Consider the following 22,352-nt stretch of genomic DNA (forward strand, 5'->3'; position numbering starts at 1 on the left):
CACTCCAGAACCCTGAAGTGAACACATTAAACACAGTCTCTTCCCACTTCTTACCCTTGAGAAGCGTCCAAGGGACTTTAATAAGACTACTTCAGAGTAAGTGGTTTGAAGATTGCAGCCTGTATGACCACAGCATCATTATGATGTGTCAGCATTACAGCACTCGCTGGCTCTCTTGGGGAAGTTGCTAGAAAGGTTAATGGCATAATTACTATTATTACCATAATGATAATGAGTGGAATTGCTTCATCTACTTTAAACACTGTTAAGCCTCATCTGCTGCTCCTCAGCAGTCTTTTTCCCCCCACTGGGACAGGATGGAAACTGGGCTCGTCGTCTGGCCTATGGCAAATGAATATTTCCCACATTGAAGGAAGATTGGGGGGGGGGGACCAGAAATGAAACAGGCTGGAGCCCAAGTTTCACAATTTTGCACATGTCTTTTAACTGCTGCTCATTTTGCACTTGTTTTACTGCTGACGTAAGCAGGGCTGCTTTGAGAGTAGTTCTGGAGGAGACAGCTCTGCTAGGCTGCAAGCTTGCCTTGGGGCACCAGCTACAGGTTGATTCATCAGTGGGAACCAATTTTAGTGGTTTGATAGTTAAGGGCACTTGGGTTTGTTTGAGGCTGCTTGGGTTTGAAATGATTCCTCTCCTAGAGAATGGAAAGGTCAGTACACAACGTGCCTTCCTTTTTTAACAGGGAACTGAATCTAACACTTGAGTAGCAGCCTTTGAGCCCCTCCTCCAAAGTCCATTTTATCGTGGGTCACAGTGACTTGTGCTCATGATGGCATTGAGGTGATAAAAGACCTGTCTGCTTTCAATGCTGTCTGGACCAGGTGTCAGCAGACTTTTTCAGCAGGGGGCCACTGTCCCTCAGACCTTGTCTGGGGCCTGACTATATATTTGGGGGGGGGGGGGAATGAACGAATTCCTATGCCCCGCAAATAACCCAGAGATGCATTTTAAACAAAAGGACACATTCTACTCATGTAAAAACATACTAATTCCCAGACTGTCCCAGTGGCGTAGCGTGGGTTGTCAGCACCCGGGGCAAGGTAAGTAATTTGCACCCCCTAACCCTAACCCCCAGATGTTGCACCCGGTGCGGCCGCCCCCCCCTGCACCCCCAACGCTACGCCACTGCTGCGGGCCGGATTTAAAAGGCAATTGGGCTGGACCAGCCCCCGGGCCTTGGTTTGCCTACCCATGGTCTGGACTCTGGACCTTTGATAGTTTAACTGCATACATAATTCTTTGTTTTGAACTGGGCATGTCCTGTCGCTTCCTTAAAATATAAGAAGAGCCTGCTAGATCAGACAGAAAGCCCACCTGGTCCAAGATCCTCTTCTCACATTCAAAAGGCATTTCTGCCCCTCCCCGCCCCCGCCCCCGAATATTATGGGTATAGTAGTTTGGTATAGTAGTTTGGTATAGTAGTTTCTCGAAGCTACCAGCATGAGTCTGACCAAACTGCGGGAGGCAGTGGAAGACAGGAGTGCCTGGCGTGCTCTGGTCCATAGGGTCACGAAAAGTCGGACACGACTAAACAACAACAACAGTTTGTTAAGGCTTGTTAGAACTGTAACTCTGTGAGGGGAAAACTACAGTGCCCAGAATACTTGGGGGGGGGGGAATTTCCTTAGCATGTGATTTCAAGGTGCAGTAAAATGTAAAAAATATAAGAGAGATCTACACAATTTTAATATACATTTATTTATTTAAAAGGTACCTCACTATCCAGTAACCCCCCCCCCCACAAATCTCTCAAAATGGCATTAAAGTTAATAGGTGAGATCCAATTATATCCACAGTAGGACTGGGTGATATATCCTCCAAAACCGTTTTGAAGTCCACATCATGATACTAGTTTCATAGTTTCTGACCTGGCAACATACTGTATTGTGAAACAGTGTGTGTGTGCACACGCGTGCTATGCAAAAAAAAAAATACAGTGGTACCTCTGGTTACGTACTTAATTCGTTCCGGAAGTCCGTTCTTAACCCGAAACTGTTCTTAACCTGAAGCACCACTTTAGCTAATGGGGCCTCCTGCTGCCACCGCACCACCGGAGCACGATTTCTGTTCTTATCCTGAAGCAAAGTTCTTAACCTGAAGCACTATTTCTGGGTTAGCGGAGTCTGTAACCTGAAGCATATGTAACCAGAGGTACCACTGTATGGAGAAAACTGTGAAGCCAGCCAATGGCTCCATCCTTCTTTCAGACATGGTGATATATAAATACATTGCGATATTTAGCTGGTTATATATTGCGATGTTGAAAATCAGATATCACCCAGCCCTAACGTGCCCTTGAATTCCGATCATGCCTCTTGCTTGTCTGGGTGGAGGAGAGAGTGAGGTGTGTAGAAGCAAGCCTACTGTACAAAGGTAAAGTTTGCACGCATTGTTCCACCCACTTTTTATTCTGCCTCTGGCCTTGCCCACTTTTGGCATGTGGCCCTTCTAAGGTTACTCAGAAGGGAATGTGGCCCTCCGCTTGAAAAAGTTCCTCACTCCTGCATCTGATGCATCAAACAGGCTGTTTTAAAGTAGTGCAACAGGTCAGTTTGGCCACTAAGTGGCAGCACTCTTCTTTCTGATACCAACAATGTGCACATCCTATCCACATTTTTCTTCGGTCTTCTTGCCTTTCCGTCCTGGATAAAAGAAGAATCAGAAAGCCGGCAGTGGAGGACAGAAACCCCCAGCCCTGTGTTTCTCGGATTTGCTCTCTGCTTCTAAATTTCTCTAGCCCCAACTCAGCACCTACGCTGAAGCAGTTGCATGTGTTTGCTTGGCTGGATGCACCTCGCACATTTAAAGCATCTTTTGCACTACAGCTCCCATCAGGCCCTGCCTGCCCAGCCATACGATGTTGGAGTTAATGGAAGCACAGCAATGCTGGATGGGGCTGATGGGAGATGTAGTCCAAAAAACATGGGTGCAGGCATGCATCAGGTTGGCGAAGACTGATCTGTTGTAAGTCGCCATCATAGAATGTTAGAGTTAGAAGAGTCTCAAAAGGTAGTTTGGTCCAGCTCCCTGCAGGAATCATAACTAAAGAATCCCTGACAGATGGCTATCAATAGAGATTGCCTTGAGGACCAATTGACCAAAAACCTTTTAAACCATATGCCAAGCCCTGGACATGGCAAGTTTCCCTGCGGAAAGCTGGTTCCGGCCAGGTTGCATAAGTTACCTGTCAGCTGCTGAGGACAGGTGGGCGTAGAAACTTTGGGTGGAGCTACCAGCCCAGTCATCAAGGGAGACGCCTGCCTTGGTTCTATAATGGGATAATCACAGGCCAGGAAGTAAATGGGCAGGATGAGATCTGTCAAGATCTCTTTCATTTTGTGTACTTGAGCCGCCAAATAGGAATATGTAATACACAGATTGTCTATTAAAGCACCAGGGCAAAGGTTTTCAACCAGTGTGCCGTGGCACCCTGGGGTGCCTTGAATGATGGTCAGGGAAACCACGGGCAACACTGGCCTCAGTCCCTCTTTCCTTCCTTCCCTCCCTCCTCTGATGTCCTCTTGCGTCTCTGCCTCCCAAAGGCTTGTGTGGCTGTTTGTGCAAGAGCCCTGGCTACAAGCTCCCCAGGCAAATGGTGCCTCTGGGGCTGGCCAGGGGGTGCTGGTTGCCAGGAGCTCAGGTGGCCTTGGAGTAAGCAAGCAAGCGGGTGAGGGACCCCATCCAGTCCACCAGCCCTTGCTGCTGGGAATGGACAGACAAGTCCCAGGCCTTTGCGGGGCAGTGGGAGAAAGCACCTCTCTTTGTGGCTGGGGGCACAGCTAAGAAACCAGGGACAGCAGCAGCGGCTGCCCAGAGGACTCCCATGGAGAGGGGAGAGGAGGAAGAGGGAACACTCCATAAGGGAGGGTATTCGAAAAAAGGGTGAGAGGCTGCCAACTCTGCAGGTGAGGGGTGACATAACTGGGCTCCTGAGCCCCACGGGGTGCCACAGAAAGAATGTACAGTGGTACCTCGGGTTAAGTACTTAATTCGTTCCAGAGGCCTGTTCTTAACCTGAAACTGTTCTTAACCTGAAGCACCACTTTAGCTAATGGGGTCTCCTGCTGCCGCTGGGCCGCCGGAGCACAATTTCTGTTCTCATCCTGAAGAACAGCGTATGTAACCCGATGTACCACTGTAGTTGGTCAAGGGAGCCGTGGACTCAAAAAAGCTGAAACCTAGGGTATCCAAGGGCAGGCCACCTCCTTCAATATCAACCATCTTGGGCCTTATAATCAGCAGGGGAGGCCCTGCTGGTGGTGCCACAACATGGAACTGTCCAGTTGGTGCTGATAAACTACAGGGTCTTCACAGTGGTGGCTCCCTGTTTGTGGAACACCTTCCCAGTAGGAGAGGTGCATCTGTCTCCCTCCTTAACAACATTCAGGAAGATTTTTTTATAAAAAATAATAATCATGTTCACCCAGGCCTTTGAAGGCTGACAGATACTGCTACTGGCAACCAGGGCTTTTTTTTCAGCCGGAACTGAGTTCCAGCACCTCTCAGGTGGGCACCATTGTCATTCTAAGAGAACAAGGGTGGCATTCATGGTGAGTTCTGGCAGTGGCACCTCCTTTTCTAGAAAAATAGCACTGTTAGCAGCCATTAAATTATTTACTGTGAGGATACTGAATTGCTTTGAAATGTTTTCAGATGTTCCTACATGTTTTTAAAAAGCTCTGTTTTCCTGCTTTATTTCCCAACCTGGGCTCTTTTGCAAAAGAGGAGTGGAAGTGTTACTAGGCTAAGTTCAAAGTGTTACTATAATAATTATAATAAATAAACAATAAGATTATGGTATGATTATCAATCAAGGGACGCGGGTGGCGCTGTGGGTCAAACCACAGAGCCTAGGACTTGCCGATCAGATGGCCGGCGGTTTGAATCCCCTTGACGGGGTGAGCTCCCGTTGCTCGGTCCCTGCTCCTGCCAACCTAGCAGTTCGAAAGCAAGTCAAAGTGCAAGTAGATAAATAGGTACCGCTCTGGCAGGAAGGTAAACGGCGTTTCCGTGCGCTGCTCTGGTTCGCCAGAAGCGGCTTAGTCGTGCTGGCCACATGACCCGGAAGCTGTACGCCGGCTCCCTCGGCCAATAGAGCGAGATGAGCGCTGCAACCCCAGAGTCGGTCACGACTGGACCTAATGGTCAGGGGTCCCTTTATCTTTACCTAAGATTATCAATAAGAATAATTAGCAACAATACAGGAATTTAACACTTTTGAAAAGTTAAAATAATAGACTAAAAATAGATTAAAACTCTAATCAACTTTCTGAACATCTGGATAGACTTGTCTAAACCAAAATGTTGTAAGCAGGTGGCAGAGAGTACTGTGAAGGTGCCTGCCTGATAATAGAATTAAAAAATAATAATAATTGTAGAGTTGGAAGGGATCCTGAGGGTCATCTAGTCCCTCCTTGCAACGCTGGAATCTCAACTAGATCATACATGACAGATGGCCATCCATCTTCTGTTTGAAAACCTCCAATGAAGAAGAGTTTTACCACCTCTCTTGGGAGTCTGTTCCATTGTCAAATAGCACTTACTGTCAGAAAATTCATCCTGGTGTTAAGTTGTAATCTCCTTTCTTGTAACTTTGAATCCATTGGTTTGGGTCCTAGCATCTGAAGTAGGAGAAAACAAGCTTGATCCATTCTCCATGTGAAAACCCTTTAGATATTTGAATATAGGGCTATCACATCTCCTCAGTGTATACCGTACTTGTCTTTTATCTTATTTTTTAAAACATGGATGGAAATGTGTAATTGCAGAACTGCCCTGGGAATTACATTACTCAGGTTTGTTTTTCATTGGAAGTTATTTTGGTTCTCCTATAAAGGCAGTCCTACTGAATTTGCACTTTCTGAAACAATACACAGACTGGAATGCAGAACCATCCTTCAAAATGTGCACTTTTACAAATTTTGCAGTGCAGTTCTCTAGCCAGCGAATGTGAAAAAGAAAATTGTATTGACTGGGATAAAGTGTGCATAAACATGCATACATTAGGAGAAAATAACATAGGGACATATAACATATTATGGAAAATTGCATAGAAATTTGTATATTGTTTTAATTTATTAGTCCAATTACTTTTAAACTATCATCTTTTTAGCTTTTTGTATTTCATCTGTGTTGTTTTAATTTGTGTAAGTCCCCTTGAGTAGGAGTCTGGGGGAAAGGCTGTATATAAACAGCAACAAGAAGAATAAAAAATGTGCAAATTAGGAGAAATTTGCACCAAAATTCTGATGAATTTTCATGAGGACTTTTAAAAAAACAACACAAACTGATATGGAAATATGAAGAACTGAATTTATACTTGGAAATATGAACATGTGAGGGAAGCCCAGATCCACCCATCCCTGCTGGCAGCAGAGCGTGGGACAGACAGGTTGTCATCCTTACGTCAAATCTATCATGAACAGCGTGCCCATGCCCTTCCGCAGCTTATTTTCATTGCAATGGGGCTTCTTCACCGGGACATTCCCAGGGGAACTGAAGGAGGCAGTGGTGCGTCCGCTCTTAAAGAAAACATCATTAGATCCCTTAGATCTATCCAATTACCGCCCAGTTTCGAATCTTCCATTCCTGGGCAAGGTGATTGAGAGAGCGGTTGCTGAACAGCTTGGTAGGTTTCTGGATGAAACATCGGCTCTGGATCCATTCCAGTCCGGCTTCCGCGCTGGTCATGGGACCGAGACGGCTCTGGTCGCCCTAACAGATGATCTCCGTAGACAGCTGGATCGAGGCGGGTCGGGGCTGCTGATTCTTCTAGATCTGTCAGCAGCTTTCGACATGGTCGATCACGAACTTTTGGACCACCGCCTCGCCGACGTGGGGATCCAGGGCACAGTCCTTCAATGGCTGCGCTCGTTTCTCTCTGGTCGGGGACAGAGGGTGGCGCTTGGGGGGGAACTGTCATCCCGCCACTCCTTGGTGTGTGGAGTGCCTCAGGGTGCGATTCTCTCCCCGATGCTTTTTAACATCTTTATGCGCCCCCTCGCCCAGCTTGTCCGGAGTTTTGGGCTGGGCTGCCATCAGTATGCCGATGACACCCAACTCTATCTGTTGATGGATGGCCATCCTGACTCGGCCCCAGACACACTGATCAGATGCTTGGAAGCTGTGGCTGGATGGTTACGTGGGAGCCGGTTGAAGTTAAATCCTTCGAAGACAGAGGTCCTCTGGCTGGGACGGGACGATATGGGATTGAGGGGGCAACTCCCATCTCTTGCGGGGGTGCAATTAGTGCCAGCACCGTCCGTTAAGAGTTTGGGTGTAATCTTCGATACCTCCCTCTCTATGGAGGCGCAGATTGCAGCTATAACAAAGGCGGCATTTTTTCATCTCCGCCAAGCTAAGCAGTTGGCCCCCTACCTCTCTCGCCCTGACCTAGCCACTGTGATCCACGCGACGGTCACCTCCAGACTGGATTATTGTAACTCGCTCTACGTGGGGCTGCCCTTGAGACTGACCCAGAAACTCCAGCGGGTGCAGAATGCCGCAGCGAGACTCCTTACGGGGTCTTCGCTGCGGGATCACATTCATCCGGTGCTATACCAGCTGCACTGGCTCCCAGTGGAGTACAGGATCAGGTTTAAGGTGCTGGTTTTAACCTTTAAAGCCCTATACGGCCTAGGACCCTCGTATCTACGGGACTGCCTCTCCTGGTATGCCCTACAGAGGAACTTACGGTCCTCTAATAAAAACATCTTGAAGGTCCCAGGCCACAGAGAGGTTAGGCTGGCCTCAACTAGAGCCAGGGCTTTTTCGGCTGCGGCTCCAACCTGGTGGAACGCTCTGTCACAAGAGACAAGGGCCCTGCAGGACTTGACATCTTTCCGCAGGGCCTGCAAGACAGAGCTGTTCCACCAGGCCTTTGGTTAGGGCACAGCCTGACTCCCTCCTTCAGCAATCTTTACAATACTTTAGTTTATGGTTGCCATTAATTTTGATTTTAATTAATTCTTATGATGTTTTTATATTGCTGCACTTTTTTAGTGTTGTTAGCCGCCCTGAGCCCGGCTTCGGCTGGGGAGGGCGGGATATAAATAAAAATTTATTATTTATTATTATTATTATTATTCCAGAAGACAACCTCCTGATGGACCCAATGAGTTAGGAGCTGAGGGAGAGAACCATTTGAGGAGGACAGGACCATCTACATCTCAGAATGTGCTGGGCCAGCCCTTTCTATACTTTCCAGCCACATCCCAAAGATACATAGGAAGCTACCTTACACCGAGTCAGACTGTTGGTCCATCTCACCCAGTACTGTCTACACTGACTGGCAACAGCTCTCCGGGGTTTCAGGCAAGATTATTTCCCAACTCTACTTGGAGATGCCAGGGACTGCTTCTGCTTCTGAGCAGATGTTCTGCTACTGAACTTGGTATCGTTCTATTATGTACCTTTCTAGGAGATGCCATTAAACTTCTTCCCATGCCCAGATTCTGCTCCTCTCCACCACCACCTGGTCCCTTCTTTTTCTTCAAGCGGTGTCTCCTGTGCTGCCTCATCTCCTTTTCCTCCACTCTTCTTCCCCCTCTTATTTTTCCTCTCGCTCTCCCTCCCTTCCTGGGCACTTTGTGAACTGCTGTTGCAATGCCGAAGTCCAAAGTTCAGTAACTTGCCTAAGCACACAGATAAATATGAACCTTGGAGAATTTGCATTGCTCCAATGTAAACAGATAGGCGAGGGTCCCTTTATCAGCACTGACTCAGGACAGTTGTGGGGGGTCTAAAGCTGCTTTTTCCCCCCTCTTGGGGAAATTTTTTTGTTGGGGGGGGGGTTTGCAAAGGCCGAACCTTCTGCCATTTCTATTCCGCTCCGACGGGTGGCTTCAGAAACATGGTGTAGCAAACACGGGGATCTGCGTCGAGCACGTCGGAAAAACCTCGGGCCTTAGGAGAAGCGGCCAGAACTGAAAGACCATGGTTTCCAAACTCACTCATCTTCAGGTGGAGCTGCTGGGGGCTCTCCTGGAATCTGGGCTGAGCAAGGAGACACTGATCAAAGCCCTGATGGAATCGGACCCCTACCCACAGCATGGCGACAGCCACCAGCAGACTGCCAGCACCATCCAAGTCGAGAAAAGAGAACCCTGCACAGAACTCACGGCTCTTGCCAATGGGATGGGAGAGTCCAGGATGTCCGAAGAGGAGACCTCTGACGATGGAGAAGACTTCACTCCGCCAATAATGAAGGAGCTGGAAAACCTAAGCCCAGAAGAGGCTGCACACCAGAAAGCCGTGGTGGAAAGACTCTTACAGTAAGGGCATCTCCTGCCTAATATCTCTCTCTCTCTCTCTCTCTCTCTCTCTCTCTCTCTCTCTGTGTGTGTGTGTGTGTCCTCTTTTATCCTCTACCTTCTCAAATCACCCTAACCCTTACCTTAGTGCTAGCAGCCGATCTAAAAGCATAGAGATTCATGTTGTAGCACAACAACTGGACAAGAACCCAGCTTCCCTGTCTGAGATGATTCTAAATAAAAGGTATAGTTAAAACCTAAAATTTCAGGCCCATGCCAACAGAGTGCCCCAAAGTCCAATTCAGATAAGGAGGTACTTCTTTAGGTGAGGAATAACTTTGGAACTCACTCAGCAAACATCTCTTTTTTTTATCCTGTCCGCCATTTCAGATGTTGCCTTGTAGAACCCAGAATCGTTTTTCTAAACCTGAGCAAGCAAGGAACTATCTTCGGGCAGTTGGGGTTGATGAGCATGGGGGAACTGTCCGCATAATTGTTCCTACAGCAGAAGTGTTCAAAGATGTGAAATGAAGCGCCATAGAGTTGCCATCATGAGACATGTTCCCCAAACACACAACACTCTTGCCCTCAGTCTCGAATAACTCAGATAAGCCATCTTGTTGTTACTGGCAAAACAGGCATGCTCGAAGTATGCGCTGCCAGCCTTGGACAAAGAGAGGATTCCCTAGGAATTCATGCCAATGTTCCTAGCAGGAAGGTTGTGACCATTCTTTCCCATCTCCCTTACTTTCTTTCCCACTCTTGCTAACCATAATATATCCACAACCTACTTATAAATGAGCTCCTTTGGGGGGGGGGAGTAAAAACATTCTTTTAAAACTCCAGACTGTTGTTGAATCTAATAATATTTATTAGGGGCTGGGGGAGAATCTCTGCATGCAGGGAGGGGATTTACATGAGCTCCTATGGAAGGGCTCCTTGGGGAAAATATGAATGCAAAAACAGCCCCTTCTGTTACTGATAGGGAGAGCTTGTGAAGACCACAGCTCTGATTTTGGGAGCAAATGGAAGGCGGGTTAGTGGGGAATCTGTGGGATAGCTCATTCGGTAGAGCATGAGACTCTTAATCTCACGGTCATGGGTTCGAGCTCTACGTTGGACAAAAAGATTGACAAAAACTAAGCAAAGACCTTGCAATAGCCACCCCTGTGATGCAGATCCCAATGGAGTCACATTAATTAGCTGTACTGCTTTTGCTTCTGAGCCCAGTGTCACAAGCAAAGCAAAAGGCTCTTCTTACCTGTGAGTGGAAGGAGAAAGGCCTCAAGACTCCAAAAGTCCTTTTCTTCCACCATTGTTCCTTCTTGTCTTGTATTTTCTTTCTCCTATTTTTAACCGCAACCACCCCATCGAATCATCTTTCTTTGCTCATTTCCCCTTTTTGGGGTCGATCTTTAAAACTCCCCGGGTCCCAGATGACCCCTTGCATCACCCCACCTTTCCCCTCCACCTCTCCCAGAGTCTGCGTCGAGATCTAGGGTCAGTTTGATTTCCAAAGCCTCAGGACTGAGCTGGTTACTAATTATCCAGTGGCTTTATTATTTCTCTTTTGTCTTATAAATTTATAAACGAAAAGGCTCAGATAAGCTTTTTGATCATTAACTTTTGATGATTTGTCAGGTGTCTCCTCTCAGAGGAAGCCAAAGGAGTCAGGAGAACACCTGTTCTCCTCTCCTCTTTTGTGATGGACATCCGTGAAAAGGTGAAAGAGGAGGAGGATAGTGCTATTAGGATTTGGAAAGGAGCGTTGCGGGTGGGTTCACACTGGGCTCTCAAGTGATGGCAAGTTTAAAATGGCTCCGATGCTTAGCGGGCTGTAGTAAAGGCAATTCAACTAATTCATGAAAAATGGATTGCAACTATGAGGACACAACATTTCATATGGCATATTTGAGCATTCAAAGCACTTCACATGCATTATCTCAGTAATCCTTCCAGCAACCCTATTAGGTAGGTCAGTACTACTACTATTCACACGCATTATCTCCAGCAGAATATAAAAACATAACAAAACGTCAAATGGTAAAAACTTCCCAATATAGGACTGCCTTCAGATGTCTTCTAAAAGTTGTGTAGTTCTTAATCTCCTTGACATGGGAGGGCGTTCCACAGGGAGGGCACTACCGAAGAGAAGGCCCTCTACCTGGTTCCTTGTAACTTCTTGCAGTGAAGGAACCACCAGTAGACCTCAGATCTCAGCTTATTGATGGGGTGGAGACACTCCTACTAGGTAGGTCAGTAGCATTACTATTCTCATATGCAAAGGATCAAGGCTAAGGGAGTGGCTTCTCTAAGGGGCCTCCATATGTCCTTTTAATTTGGGGTTCATTATTATTCTTATGATGGTACTGGGCATGTTATACCCAATTATACCGATCCTGCTTTGAATACTATTTGTGCCTGCAAAGGTTTTAGGGTGGGCATGCTGATTCATTTCCATTCAGTGGATCTCCAGTAATGTCCTGGTAATATCCTGTAACTTTTTATACCACAAATGTTCTGGGCAGGGGAGGAAGGGTGTTGCACTATAGTGCTAAAGTGCCCCTCTAGAAAGCAATAAAGCAGCAACACAAGGGAAGCAGAGTAGAACAACCAATAAACTGGAATGGTTTAGTGTGGATGGTCCAGTATAAATCCATCACTGGTGCACTGTTATTGCATCAATGCTGTGTTGCAGAACACACACACACACATACCAGTCTGGACGGACCCTCTGCCCACTGTTGTGAGATCTGAACCAGAGATGAACCAGTTCACACTTGTAGCCACTCCACCAGACCACTCCACCAGGTTTAGACGACCAGCTCTTAGTTCTACCTTTATCTGCTCGGTGCATTTTAATGAGAGGGAGTGTGATGTATTGGTCAGAGCAGCCTCCACAAATTCAGTGCCACCCAGCTGTTTTGGGCTGCAACGTATCTACACGGTTGTATTATGCTGGAGTTGATGGCAGTTATAAAAACAAAACATCTGGAAGGAACCAGGTTAAGAACATAAGATTAGCCTGTTGGACCAAGCAAATACCCCATCTAATCCAGCATCCTGCCCTCACAGTAGTCAACCAAGTGCTCCTAAGGGAAACCCTCAAAGCAGGACTCAAGCACAAGAGCACAACCACCTTCTGCCATTTCCAGCAACTGGTATTCAGAAACATGAGTGTGAAAGCAAAGCTAGTAGCCATCAACAGCCCTCTCCTCTGTGAATTTGTCTAATCCTCTCTTGGTGTCATCCAAGTTGGTGGCCATCACTGCCTCCTGTGGGAGTGAGTTCTATAATTTAACTATGTGCTGTGGGAAGATTTGGGGAAACTGAGTTAGAGAGGCAGAGTGGACCTGCGTTCAAATCCTCACTCAGTGACAAAGCTCACTTGGTGACCTTGGGCCTGTCACCAACCTTCAGCCTGACCTATCTCAGAGGGTTCTTGTGAAGATGAAGTGGAGAGGGATGGGGCTATGAACTCTGCCTTGAGCTCCTGATTTAGGAGGGAGTGGTGTGGTGCTCAGAACCTGCTTGTGGGCTTCCTCCTTGGGGCATCTGCTTGGCCACAAGACTAGATGAGCCACTCTTCTGATCTAGCAGGCTCTTCCTATGTTCTTAACTATATTTAAGATGTATACAACAGCTTTTGGAGGATGCATCCAAAATGCTATGGGACTTTGGGTGGTCATAGTTGAGAGTGGCTGCCTCCTCGTTACCCTTCTAGTGGCAGGTGAAGACTTTTTTTGTCCCAAATGGATTTTGGGAACTATTTTTAATAGATTAGAGTGGCTGCCCCCTTTTTGACCTTTTACTCACAGGTGAAGAGTTTGTTGTTCCAACTGGCTTTTAGGAACTCACTGCTTTTAATAAAAGAGCTGGCACCACACTGTTTTTATTGTAATTATCCGTGTGTTTAAAATAGATTTTTATCTATAGTTTTAATTCTAACCATGTTTAATTTTAATGTTTTCCCCCCTATGTTTTTAGTTGTTATTATTTTTATCTGTAAGCTGCCTCTAGTCCCTGCCAGAGTAAAAGGCAGAGTATAAATAAATTAATCATTAAGTTCAAGCCAACAGGGAATTCTGCTGTGCAAAGCGCATAAAGTTAACAGGGATAAGGCAAGAACATAGCAGTGCCCCAGAGGTCTTTCCAAGGTTCTGCTTATGATAGCATTCAAAACCTACCACTCAGTGGCGTAGCGTGGGGGGTGCAGGGGGGGCCGGCCGCACCGGGCGCAACATCTGGGGGTTAGGGTTAGGGGGCGCAAATCCATGGGTTAGGGGGCGCAAATCCATGGGTTAGGGGGCGCAAATTACTTGCCTTGCCCCGGGTGCTGGCAACCCACGCTACGCCACTGCTACCACTTGAGGTGGCTGCCTCACTTTGTACTATGTGTCTCAGGCCTGATCAGTAATGCCATGCACAGCAAATCTGATGTTTTAAGTTCACAATCCAGTTCTATCCCAAACTCGGGTCTGTAACATTAGCAGGACAACCTCTGGGTTGCTTCATAGAAATTTCATGTTCTATAGCTAACTACCTTGTGCTTCCCACAGCTCAGGAAGAGAGCAAACACATGCTCAGCCATGCCAGATGATTAGTTTGCTCAATCCACTGAAGCAGTTTGGACTTTGGCTGTAGCAAATGTCCTGATAACACCAAAAGTACCTAGGCAGGTTTTACAGCTGAGCTAACTCACCACACCAGGCCTTCCCCCACCCTGCGGAGAGGGTGGGGTTTTTCGCCCCATAAAGGAAAGGGACAGAAGAATAACTGGAATCAGGCATGGCCTCCCGTAGGAACCAGCTGCCTTATACTGAGTCAGGACTTATCAGCCCATCAAGCTCAGTGTTGTTGACACTAACTGGCAGCAGGGATTAAACCTGGGACCTTTGGATGCAATGCAGTTGCTTTACCCCTGAGACACAGCCCTTCCCCTGAACAAGTTGTTGCCATTGCATTCACAAAGAGGACCAGGACGTGTTTGGAACAATCCTAACAACACCAGAAACGCTTTTGGTAATCAAAAACCTTGCTGCCTCTAACTGTGGAGGCAGAGCACAGCTATACTGGCTAGTAGCCACCCATAGGCCCTATCCACCACGATAGTTATTGTACTGATACAGCACAAGAAGGAATGAGAGCAGCATTTCCATTGGTAAGAGTCGAGTATTCTGACAAGTGAAGCTAAGAATGTAATTTAAACATCAGTGGGGAGACCAATATAGCCATCTTAAGTGCTGTAAATCTGCTCCAGCAGTGGGGTTTTTTTCCAAGGAGTGTCCTTCTGCAGAAATATTAAAAGATGATCAAGGATTCCTCTCAGGTTGGCCAAACCAATGTGATGCCCGCCAGATGTGGCTGGGGCTGATGGGAGCTGGGCTCAAAAAACATCTGGAAGGCACTCTGTTGGCTACCTCCCCTCCTCTTGGGAGAGTATCAGTAATGGCAGAAAAACTTACTTGGGAGCAAGTTTTGTTCACCACTACCAATCTTACCCTACAATGTGTAGCCTCAGAGGACTCTATGCTCTGTGCTGGTAATTGCCGGTAGACGAGCGCTGAACAGAATCCCAAAAGCCTGAAAATCTCTGTGCTATAGAGAACAATCATTTTCCGTTGCTTCTTAGTGCCATTACTTTGTTCAAATTATAGAAGCGGAGAATTAAAATGGAGTGTTTAAGATCAATTTTTAAAATGTGTTAGGATTGCGTTTTTTCCAAGAGGAAAATGTGAATATTTCCTTGAAGAGCAAACTGAAAATATTGTGTGTGTGTGTGTGTGTGTGTGTGTGTGAGAGAGAGAGAGAGAGAGAGAGAGAGAGAGAGAGAGAAGGGGGGGATTTAAAATTGCAATATTAAGTTAATCAATTTGGGAAGGCAGGAGTAGGAAAGTGGATTGTATTTTTTGATGCGGTGGAGTTTTTTAAAATTTAGATTCTGTTTTGCTGCGAATGGCAACGGCTGTTGGGGCTCTGGGCTCAAATTGCAACATCATATTTGTTGTGTCACACAGTACACAGGCCAGCCTAAAGGCCAAATTCAACAGAGAGGGGGGAAATGTTACCAGGAGGAACAGTTCTTACCTTTCTTCCTCCTCTGTCCTTTCCAAGTCCAATTTATTCAATGAAATCAACAAAGATGCAGGCTTCAGGGTTCAAAGACCAGGGATGGTGCGAGCGGTGGTGATCCAGGGCTTGGTCCGAAGCAGGAATACCAAATTAGTTTTCAAAGGGATCAAAGGTCCTCTTTCTTGTACCAAGAATGGGTCTCAGAAACCCAGCTCAACATTGCTCAAGGAAGTAGTGGAGAATAATGGGGTGGAAAGGCAGCATAGAAAATGAATAGCAAGAAGACAGATGTTGGAAAGCGGGCAAGTTAAACCAAAATAAAAAAGGAAACTAACATTTAAGCGAAAGGCTCTTTAGGACTGGAACATCGAGGCATTCCCCCCCCATGAATGTTGCTTTCCCAGTTCTCCGGGATTGGGTTTTCTTTTAATGCTAACAACTTGATATTTACTTTCCATTTAAATTTGTGATGCTGCTATAAATTATCAACCAGGCTCTTGTTCCCTTTGAGTTTATAACTAACTACCTGGGTTACTTATTGTTCAGGTAACAAAAGGGAGGTGAGAAGCCCTTAAAAAAAGGGACCTCAGAAGCCCAGCGAAAAGGGAAGCTTGAACTGGTGCTGGGAAAAGGGTCAGAGAAGGATAATAAGGGGCACCAGTGTCAGCCGGCCGAGGCCTAGCGGGTGGGAAGCAGCCTGCGAGACAGTGAACAGGACCACTTTGAACTGCGCTATGAAAGAACGAGCTAGTTCACGCTTCAGTCATGTGAAAGAAGCTCAGGGTTTCCCTTAACTCCGTGTTTTGTTTTTTTAAAATGTGTTCCGCTGCTTTTTGAGGAACTTCCTCCACAAAGCAGCTTCACAATCTCCACTAAAAAACCCCAACTCCACTAAATAACAAAATAGAAAAATGCAAAATACACGAGCACAATAAAACAGCAATATGGAGTGGAGCACAGGAAGACAATACAAAACTCTTCAGCTCTTTATTATGGTCAATGACCAGTATTCATAGAATACAAAATGTAAAGCATGAGTGGGGAGTCCTCTGGTGCTCAAATCCTGCTTGAGGGTTCCTCACTGGAGCATCTTATTGCCACTTTGAGACCAGGACTATAGTGAGGCCCCTTTGGCCTGATCCAGGAATAGGATAGGAATAATGTGCCATAATGTTCTAAAGAGGTTGACTCAACAATCTCCATGTTGTGCATACAACTTAATAGCTACAGTGGTACCTTGGTTCTCAAACTTGATCAGATCCGGACATCCGTTCCAAAACCAAGGCGTTCCAAAACCAAGGCGTGCTTTCCCATGGAAAGCGATGTAAAACAGATTAATCCATTCCAGACTTTTAAAAAGAACTCCTAAAACAGCAATTTAACATGAATTTTACTATCTAACGAGACCATTGACCCATAAAATGAAAGCAATAATCAATGTACTGTACTATAAAATAAATAAGACAGTATTGTAGATTATACCTGCACTGATGAGAGTCATTGTTTGGATGAGGGGCTTTTATCCATTTCTGCAGTCACATAATCAATCAATCAGTAGCTGAACAGGGTTCCACACGATCACCAAAACAAATTAACCAGAAAAGCCTCAACAACAAAAATGCAAAATAAATAGCAAAAACAAAAGCTCCAAACTTAATCCATTTCGGAAGTCCATTTGACTTCCAACAGGCACATTGGACATTCAGCTTCCAAAAAAACGTTTGAAAACCGGAACCCTTACTTCCAGGTTTTCGGTGTTTGTGAACCAAGGCATTTGAGAACCAAGGCATTTGAGAACCAAGGTACCACTGTATATAATAATATTACTATTACAATTAATTTATTAACCACCTTCTAAACCACCATCTCTGTGCCCTTTACACATAAGATAATGAAAAACACTTTATAAACACAAAAACGACAAATAAATTTAAAACAAGACTAAAACCCTAACAAGTAGACACTCATGGTAAATATAAATTTATTTAGCTGGGACAGCCTGCTAAACAGAGGAGACTGAACAGCATCTTCTAGTGTTGACCCAACATCTACTACCAGAAATGTCATTGGTTGATTCTCCTTGCTTCTCAGGACTCATAGGCAGAAAGAACATGAAGGGTCATCTACTGTAGTCCAACCCCCTGTAACCCTCTTTCATGTAGTGTGTGCTTTATATTCCTTCCAGAGAGGATCCCTGGAGGGTAGCCAAGATGGTGAAATCCTACCTACAGCAGCACAATATTCCCCAGCGGGAGGTGGTAGACACCACAGGCCTGAATCAATCCCACCTCTCCCAGCATCTCAACAAGGGCACACCCATGAAAACTCAGAAGAGGGCTGCCCTCTACACCTGGTACGTCCGCAAGCAGCGAGAGGTGGCTCAGCGTAAGTACAGCAACCAGCAGCTCTTTCCTAGCCCCAAAGCGCGTACCAGAGCAAGGCCATTTTGTACCTGCTCAACAGCAGCAGAGCCGGTCAGCCCAACATTTGCAAGGGATTCTGGGCCAGGTTGCAACACTTGTGTGCCATAATTCTTGCTGAATTTCCATGCCTGCAAAATGTCACTCCTGTTAGTTGGACAAAACATGGCCAGCAGCTTCAAATGTGCTGCGAGAAATAAATGAATTCAGTGACTGAAAGTTGATGCCCGGGGTGTGCCTGGGGTTGGCAAGGTTGGCCCCTGTCAAGGGTGCAGGCCTAGCAGGCACAAAAACTGTGCCTCTCCACTCCTGCTTGGAGTGACTAGGAACCCGCCAGCCAGCTCCACCGCTGCCCTGGACGGCCAGGCAAGGTGGGTAGGCTCCTCTGATTTTCAACATTGTGCTATATCAACAGCTAAACATCACAATATACTGATATATCACCATGTCTGAAATAAGGATGGAGCTATGTAGAGGCATTGGCTGGCTGCACGGTTTCCCCCACATTGTGATTTCTGCATAGCACCCACCCACACATATCATGATTTGCGATATATTGCCAGGTCAAAAATTACAAAACCGATATCACGATATGGACTTCAAACTATTTTTTTTAAAAAAACATAATTTTTATTAATTTACACCAACACAAAACAAACATACAATTCTACATCTTATTTTCACAAATTACTTTCTTTTGGACTTCCTCCAGCTTCTCCACAAATCTTCCGTAGTCATTTGTTTATATTACACATTTCATAATTTATATTGACATTATCTGTCTTCTTACTTCTATTTCTCTTTAGACAATACTCCTACATTTTCACAGTGCTCTTTTAAACCCCACTAGCGTTATCTGTCCTTCAGTTATGTTTTCCAGATATTCCACGAATTTCCCCCAGTCCTCAATGAACCTCTGGTCTCTTAAATATCTAATTTTCCCCGTCAATTTATCCAACTCTCCATTCCTCAATTGTCGGTATTTGTTGTTGTTTCCAATTTTGGGCCAGTAGGACTCTTGCTGCAGTCGTTGCATATTGAAACAATTTACAATCTTTGGTCTTTATCTCCCTTCCTACTATTCCTAGCAGAAAGGCCTCGGGGTTTTTTTCAAATGTATACCTTAAGATCTTCTTCATCTCATTATATACACTTTCCCAGAAACCTCTTACCTTCCCACATTCCCACCACATGTGGTAGAAAGATCCCTCTTTATCCCTGCATTTCCAACATTTGTTACAGATTTTATACATTTTTGCCAATATTGCAGGTGTTATATACCATCGGTAAAACATCTTCATTATATTCTCCTTCAACGTCATACAAGCCGTAAATTTCAGATTTTTTTTTCCAAAGTTTTTCCCACTCTTCAAAATGTATATTGTGTCCAATATCCCTAGCTCAGTGTATCATGACCGACTTAACTTCCTCGTCTATCATCCAGCCCTACTGCCAAGGGTGCAAGGGATGGGGAAGCACTGATACGGGTGCTTGCCAAAGGCACAAGGGAACCTGAGCCTCTGGTTGCTCAGAACCCAAAGGACCCACTCCCAAAGAAGAGGCTGACCATGGATCCTCTGCCTGGGCCTCTCAGTCAGCCTGCTGTGGGGATCATTCATTCATTCCTACTGCAGAACCAAAAGGAAGTCTCCATCTATTAGATGAGGCTGCCTGTTGCGTATCTAGATGAATGATCTGGCTCAGGGGAGCATTCTTCAACCCAGCCTTAGAAGATACGCAGGGAGCAACAACTTCCTGTAGGGTGAGCTTCTGTCTTTGGGGATGCTAAAAATAGTATGAACCAGGAAGTGACCTAGCCAGACAATGAGATGGTTTTTTTCCCCTACCCTTAACACATGCTTTTATATCTATGTTTCCATGCAGAAAATTTTTCTGGGGGGACGCAGGGGTACACATACCCTAAACATTTTGTGAATCTTTGTACTTTTGTCCATTTACTGTATTTATTTTCCCCAATTTGACCTATAAAACGGTGATTTTCTTGAGTCAAAATGAGAGTACCGCTAAACATTTTTTAGAAAATGTTCTAGTGACTCCATTCCCCCCCCCCATGTGTCATCCCTGCCGCCAACTCATTCAACTTTCTATAATTCTGCTGAGTTGCTTTGTTTGCCCCCCCCGGCTCCTCCCACCTGGTTTCTTCAAGAAATGGACAGTTGTTTATTATTATTATTATTATTATTATTATTATTATTATTATTATTATCATCATCATCATCATCATCATCAGCCTTCAACCTACGGTCAGACAACAATTTAAAATACAACATTAAAAACTGTTTAAAACAATTTAGAACCACAAGGATATGGTGGGTCAGATGCTAAAGTCCTGGGCAAAGAGATGTGTGTTTGACCCCCCCCAAAAAAAAAGAATAATAAAGGAGGGAGTTCCACAACATAAGGGCTGCCCCAGAGATGGTTGCACCCCACCCTTTCTGTGGTTCCAGAATTCACCCACGCTGGCCAGGGCATTATGGTGGAAGATGCAATGGGAGAGGACCTGCCAACGAAGAAAGGCAGACGCAATCGCTTCAAGTGGGGCCCAGCTTCACAGCAAATCCTCTTCCAAGCTTATGAGAGGCAGAAGAATCCCAGCAAGGAGGAACGGGAAGCCTTGGTGGAGGAGTGCAACAGGTGAATGGAGGAAGCTCCCTCTTTTAAGAACGTAAGAACATCAGAAGACGCTGCTGGATCAGGCCACTGGCCCATCTAGCCCAGCATCCTGTTCTTCTAGATGAAAAAACTAATGCAATACATAGCACTTATCCACAATTACCTTTTGCCCTGATGTTTCCAGGCACAAGTCTGTGCTTAAAAGTTCCTTGTCCAAGCATGGGTTTGTTTGTTTTGCCCCAGAGTTTTCCCTGCAAAAGCCCACATTTTAGCACTCCATTGGAGAAAAAGTCAATTCTGGTTTTTCGCAGATTGCTGTTTGCTCCAAATGAGCTTTAAAGAGTGGGTTTTCGCAGGGCAAGCACCAGAGCGGAAAGAAAGGGACTTGGACACGGATATTTAAGGTGCGGACTGTGCCTGGAAAGGGCTGGTGAAAGGTGAGTTAGTTAAACTATGGGGATTGCTCCCTCTAAAGGCAGTGATGGCCACCAACTTTGATGGCTTTGGACAGAGGATTGGACAGATTCATGCAATGATAAGCCTATCAAGGGCTACAAGCCACGGTGGCCATGCCCTGCCTCCATAGTCGGAGGCAGTGATGTTTCTGAATACCAGTTACATAAAACCACAGGAGGAGAGAGTGTTCTTATGCTCAAATCCTGCTTGCGGGTTTCCCGCAGTCATCTGGTTGGCCACCGTGAGAACAGGATCCTGGACTGAATGGGCCATTGACCTGATCCAGCAGGCTCTTACTTATGTTACACAAAGTAGGGGGTGGGAAGAAATGGGTGGGGGAAGTAAATTATTGGTTTGGCCTGAGCTGGGACTAATAATTCCTTGCTCATTCTGCCCCCAGTTTAACTATTTCACCCCAAATTAGACTTAAACATATAATCAGCTGTGAGGTCTAGATGAACCTCAGGACTAAAAATGCAAAAGTACAGAGAGATCTGAGCCAACTATGGTTAGACTATAATTAATGCAAAGGAGGCGCCAAAAGTAATTACCTGAAAGTACCTCTACAGTCAGGGATGATAGGATTCTTTTGCACCCTATTGGGATCTTATGAAATGCTTCATAGCTTAGGGGCTGTCAGCCTATGTGCTCCTCACACCTTTAAAATATATCCAAAGCACATTTTTCCTTCCTCAAATAATTCTGGCCATGGTGGTTCACCCTTCACCAAATTATAATTAGAAGCAAGAACTCGTAACAAACTACAGGGCTCAGAATCCTTTGGGGGGGGGAGTAGCTGAAATATCACCCCAGATTTCATTCCATGATTTTCTGGGGAAGAGGGAACAGACGTATTTTCCTAGCATAGAAAGGAGTGCTAAACAGAGTTGTTCCGCCAGGCCTTTGGTCAGGGCGCAGCCTGACTCCCTCCTCTGGCAACCTGCACAGAATTTTGCTTAATTGGTTGCCATCAATTTGATTTAATTAATTTTTATAATGAAATATTTTTATATTGTGTGACTATTTTACTGTTTGACTATTTGATTGTTGTTAGCCGCCCTGAGCCCGGCTTCGGCTGGGGAGGGCGGGATATAAATAAAATTTATTATTATTATTATTATTATTATTATTATTATTATTATTAAACGTCCACTAGGTTCTGCTAGAGTCAAAATAAAAAAATTCCTTCCAGTAGCACCTTAAAGACCAACTAAGTTAGTTCTTGGTATGAGCTTTCGTGTGCATGCACACTTCTTCAGATACACAGTGTGCATGCACACGAAAGCTCATACCAAGAACTAACTTAGTTGGTCTTTAAGGTGCTACTGGAAAGATTTTTTTTATTTTGACTATGGCAGACCAACATGGCTATCTATCTGTAACTAGGTTCTGCTAGATTTCTGGAAGCGGCCTTTACATCAAGTGAAGGGTCGCATTAAAGGAGAAAACTCTCAGGGAAGAAAACATTGGGGAAATGGAACAAAACACATTCCCACAG

The 22,352-nt window shown here is 45.5% G+C and overlaps 2 protein-coding genes and 1 long non-coding RNA gene across 10 annotated transcripts in view; 1 reads left to right on the forward strand and 2 right to left on the reverse strand.

The window, feature by feature from the left end:
• Nucleotides 1-22,352, reverse strand: part of LOC309521117 (uncharacterized protein) — a 184,987-nt gene that overhangs the window by 133,893 nt on the left and 28,742 nt on the right. The window lies entirely within an intron of this gene.
• HNF1A (HNF1 homeobox A) overlaps nt 1-22,352 on the forward strand; it is a gene marked incomplete at its 5' end in the record, with an annotated part of 44,571 nt that overhangs the window by 13,106 nt on the left and 9,113 nt on the right. The window contains 3 exons of one of the 4 annotated variants that reach the window (XM_082203204.1): nt 8,956-9,293; nt 17,530-17,729; nt 20,233-20,419. In XM_082203204.1, the coding sequence (XP_082059330.1) occupies nt 8,956-9,293; nt 17,530-17,729; nt 20,233-20,419 (725 nt within the window). Of the gene's footprint in view, nt 1-8,955; nt 9,294-14,298; nt 14,434-15,360; nt 16,143-17,529; nt 17,730-20,232; nt 20,420-22,352 lie in introns of those variants that run through there. The other 3 variants (XM_082203206.1, XM_082203207.1, XM_082203205.1) reach the window with 3 other exon arrangements.
• Nucleotides 2,189-11,475, reverse strand: LOC309521178. Of its 3 annotated transcripts, none has more exons than XR_014214528.1 (4): nt 10,534-11,475; nt 5,565-5,642; nt 5,002-5,188; nt 2,189-2,663 (listed from the first exon to the last, which is right to left on the reverse strand). It is a non-coding gene; the product is annotated as an uncharacterized lncRNA (long non-coding RNA). The 3 variants fall into 3 exon arrangements; XR_014214529.1 differs by lacking the exon at nt 10,534-11,475 and adding an exon at nt 8,830-8,970; XR_014214530.1 differs by lacking the exon at nt 10,534-11,475 and having other exon boundaries at nt 2,190-2,663; nt 5,565-6,489.

This window comes from Podarcis vaucheri (assembly GCF_965113315.1).
Source record: "Podarcis vaucheri genome assembly, chromosome: 16".
NCBI classification, from domain to species: domain Eukaryota; kingdom Metazoa; phylum Chordata; class Lepidosauria; order Squamata; family Lacertidae; genus Podarcis; species Podarcis vaucheri.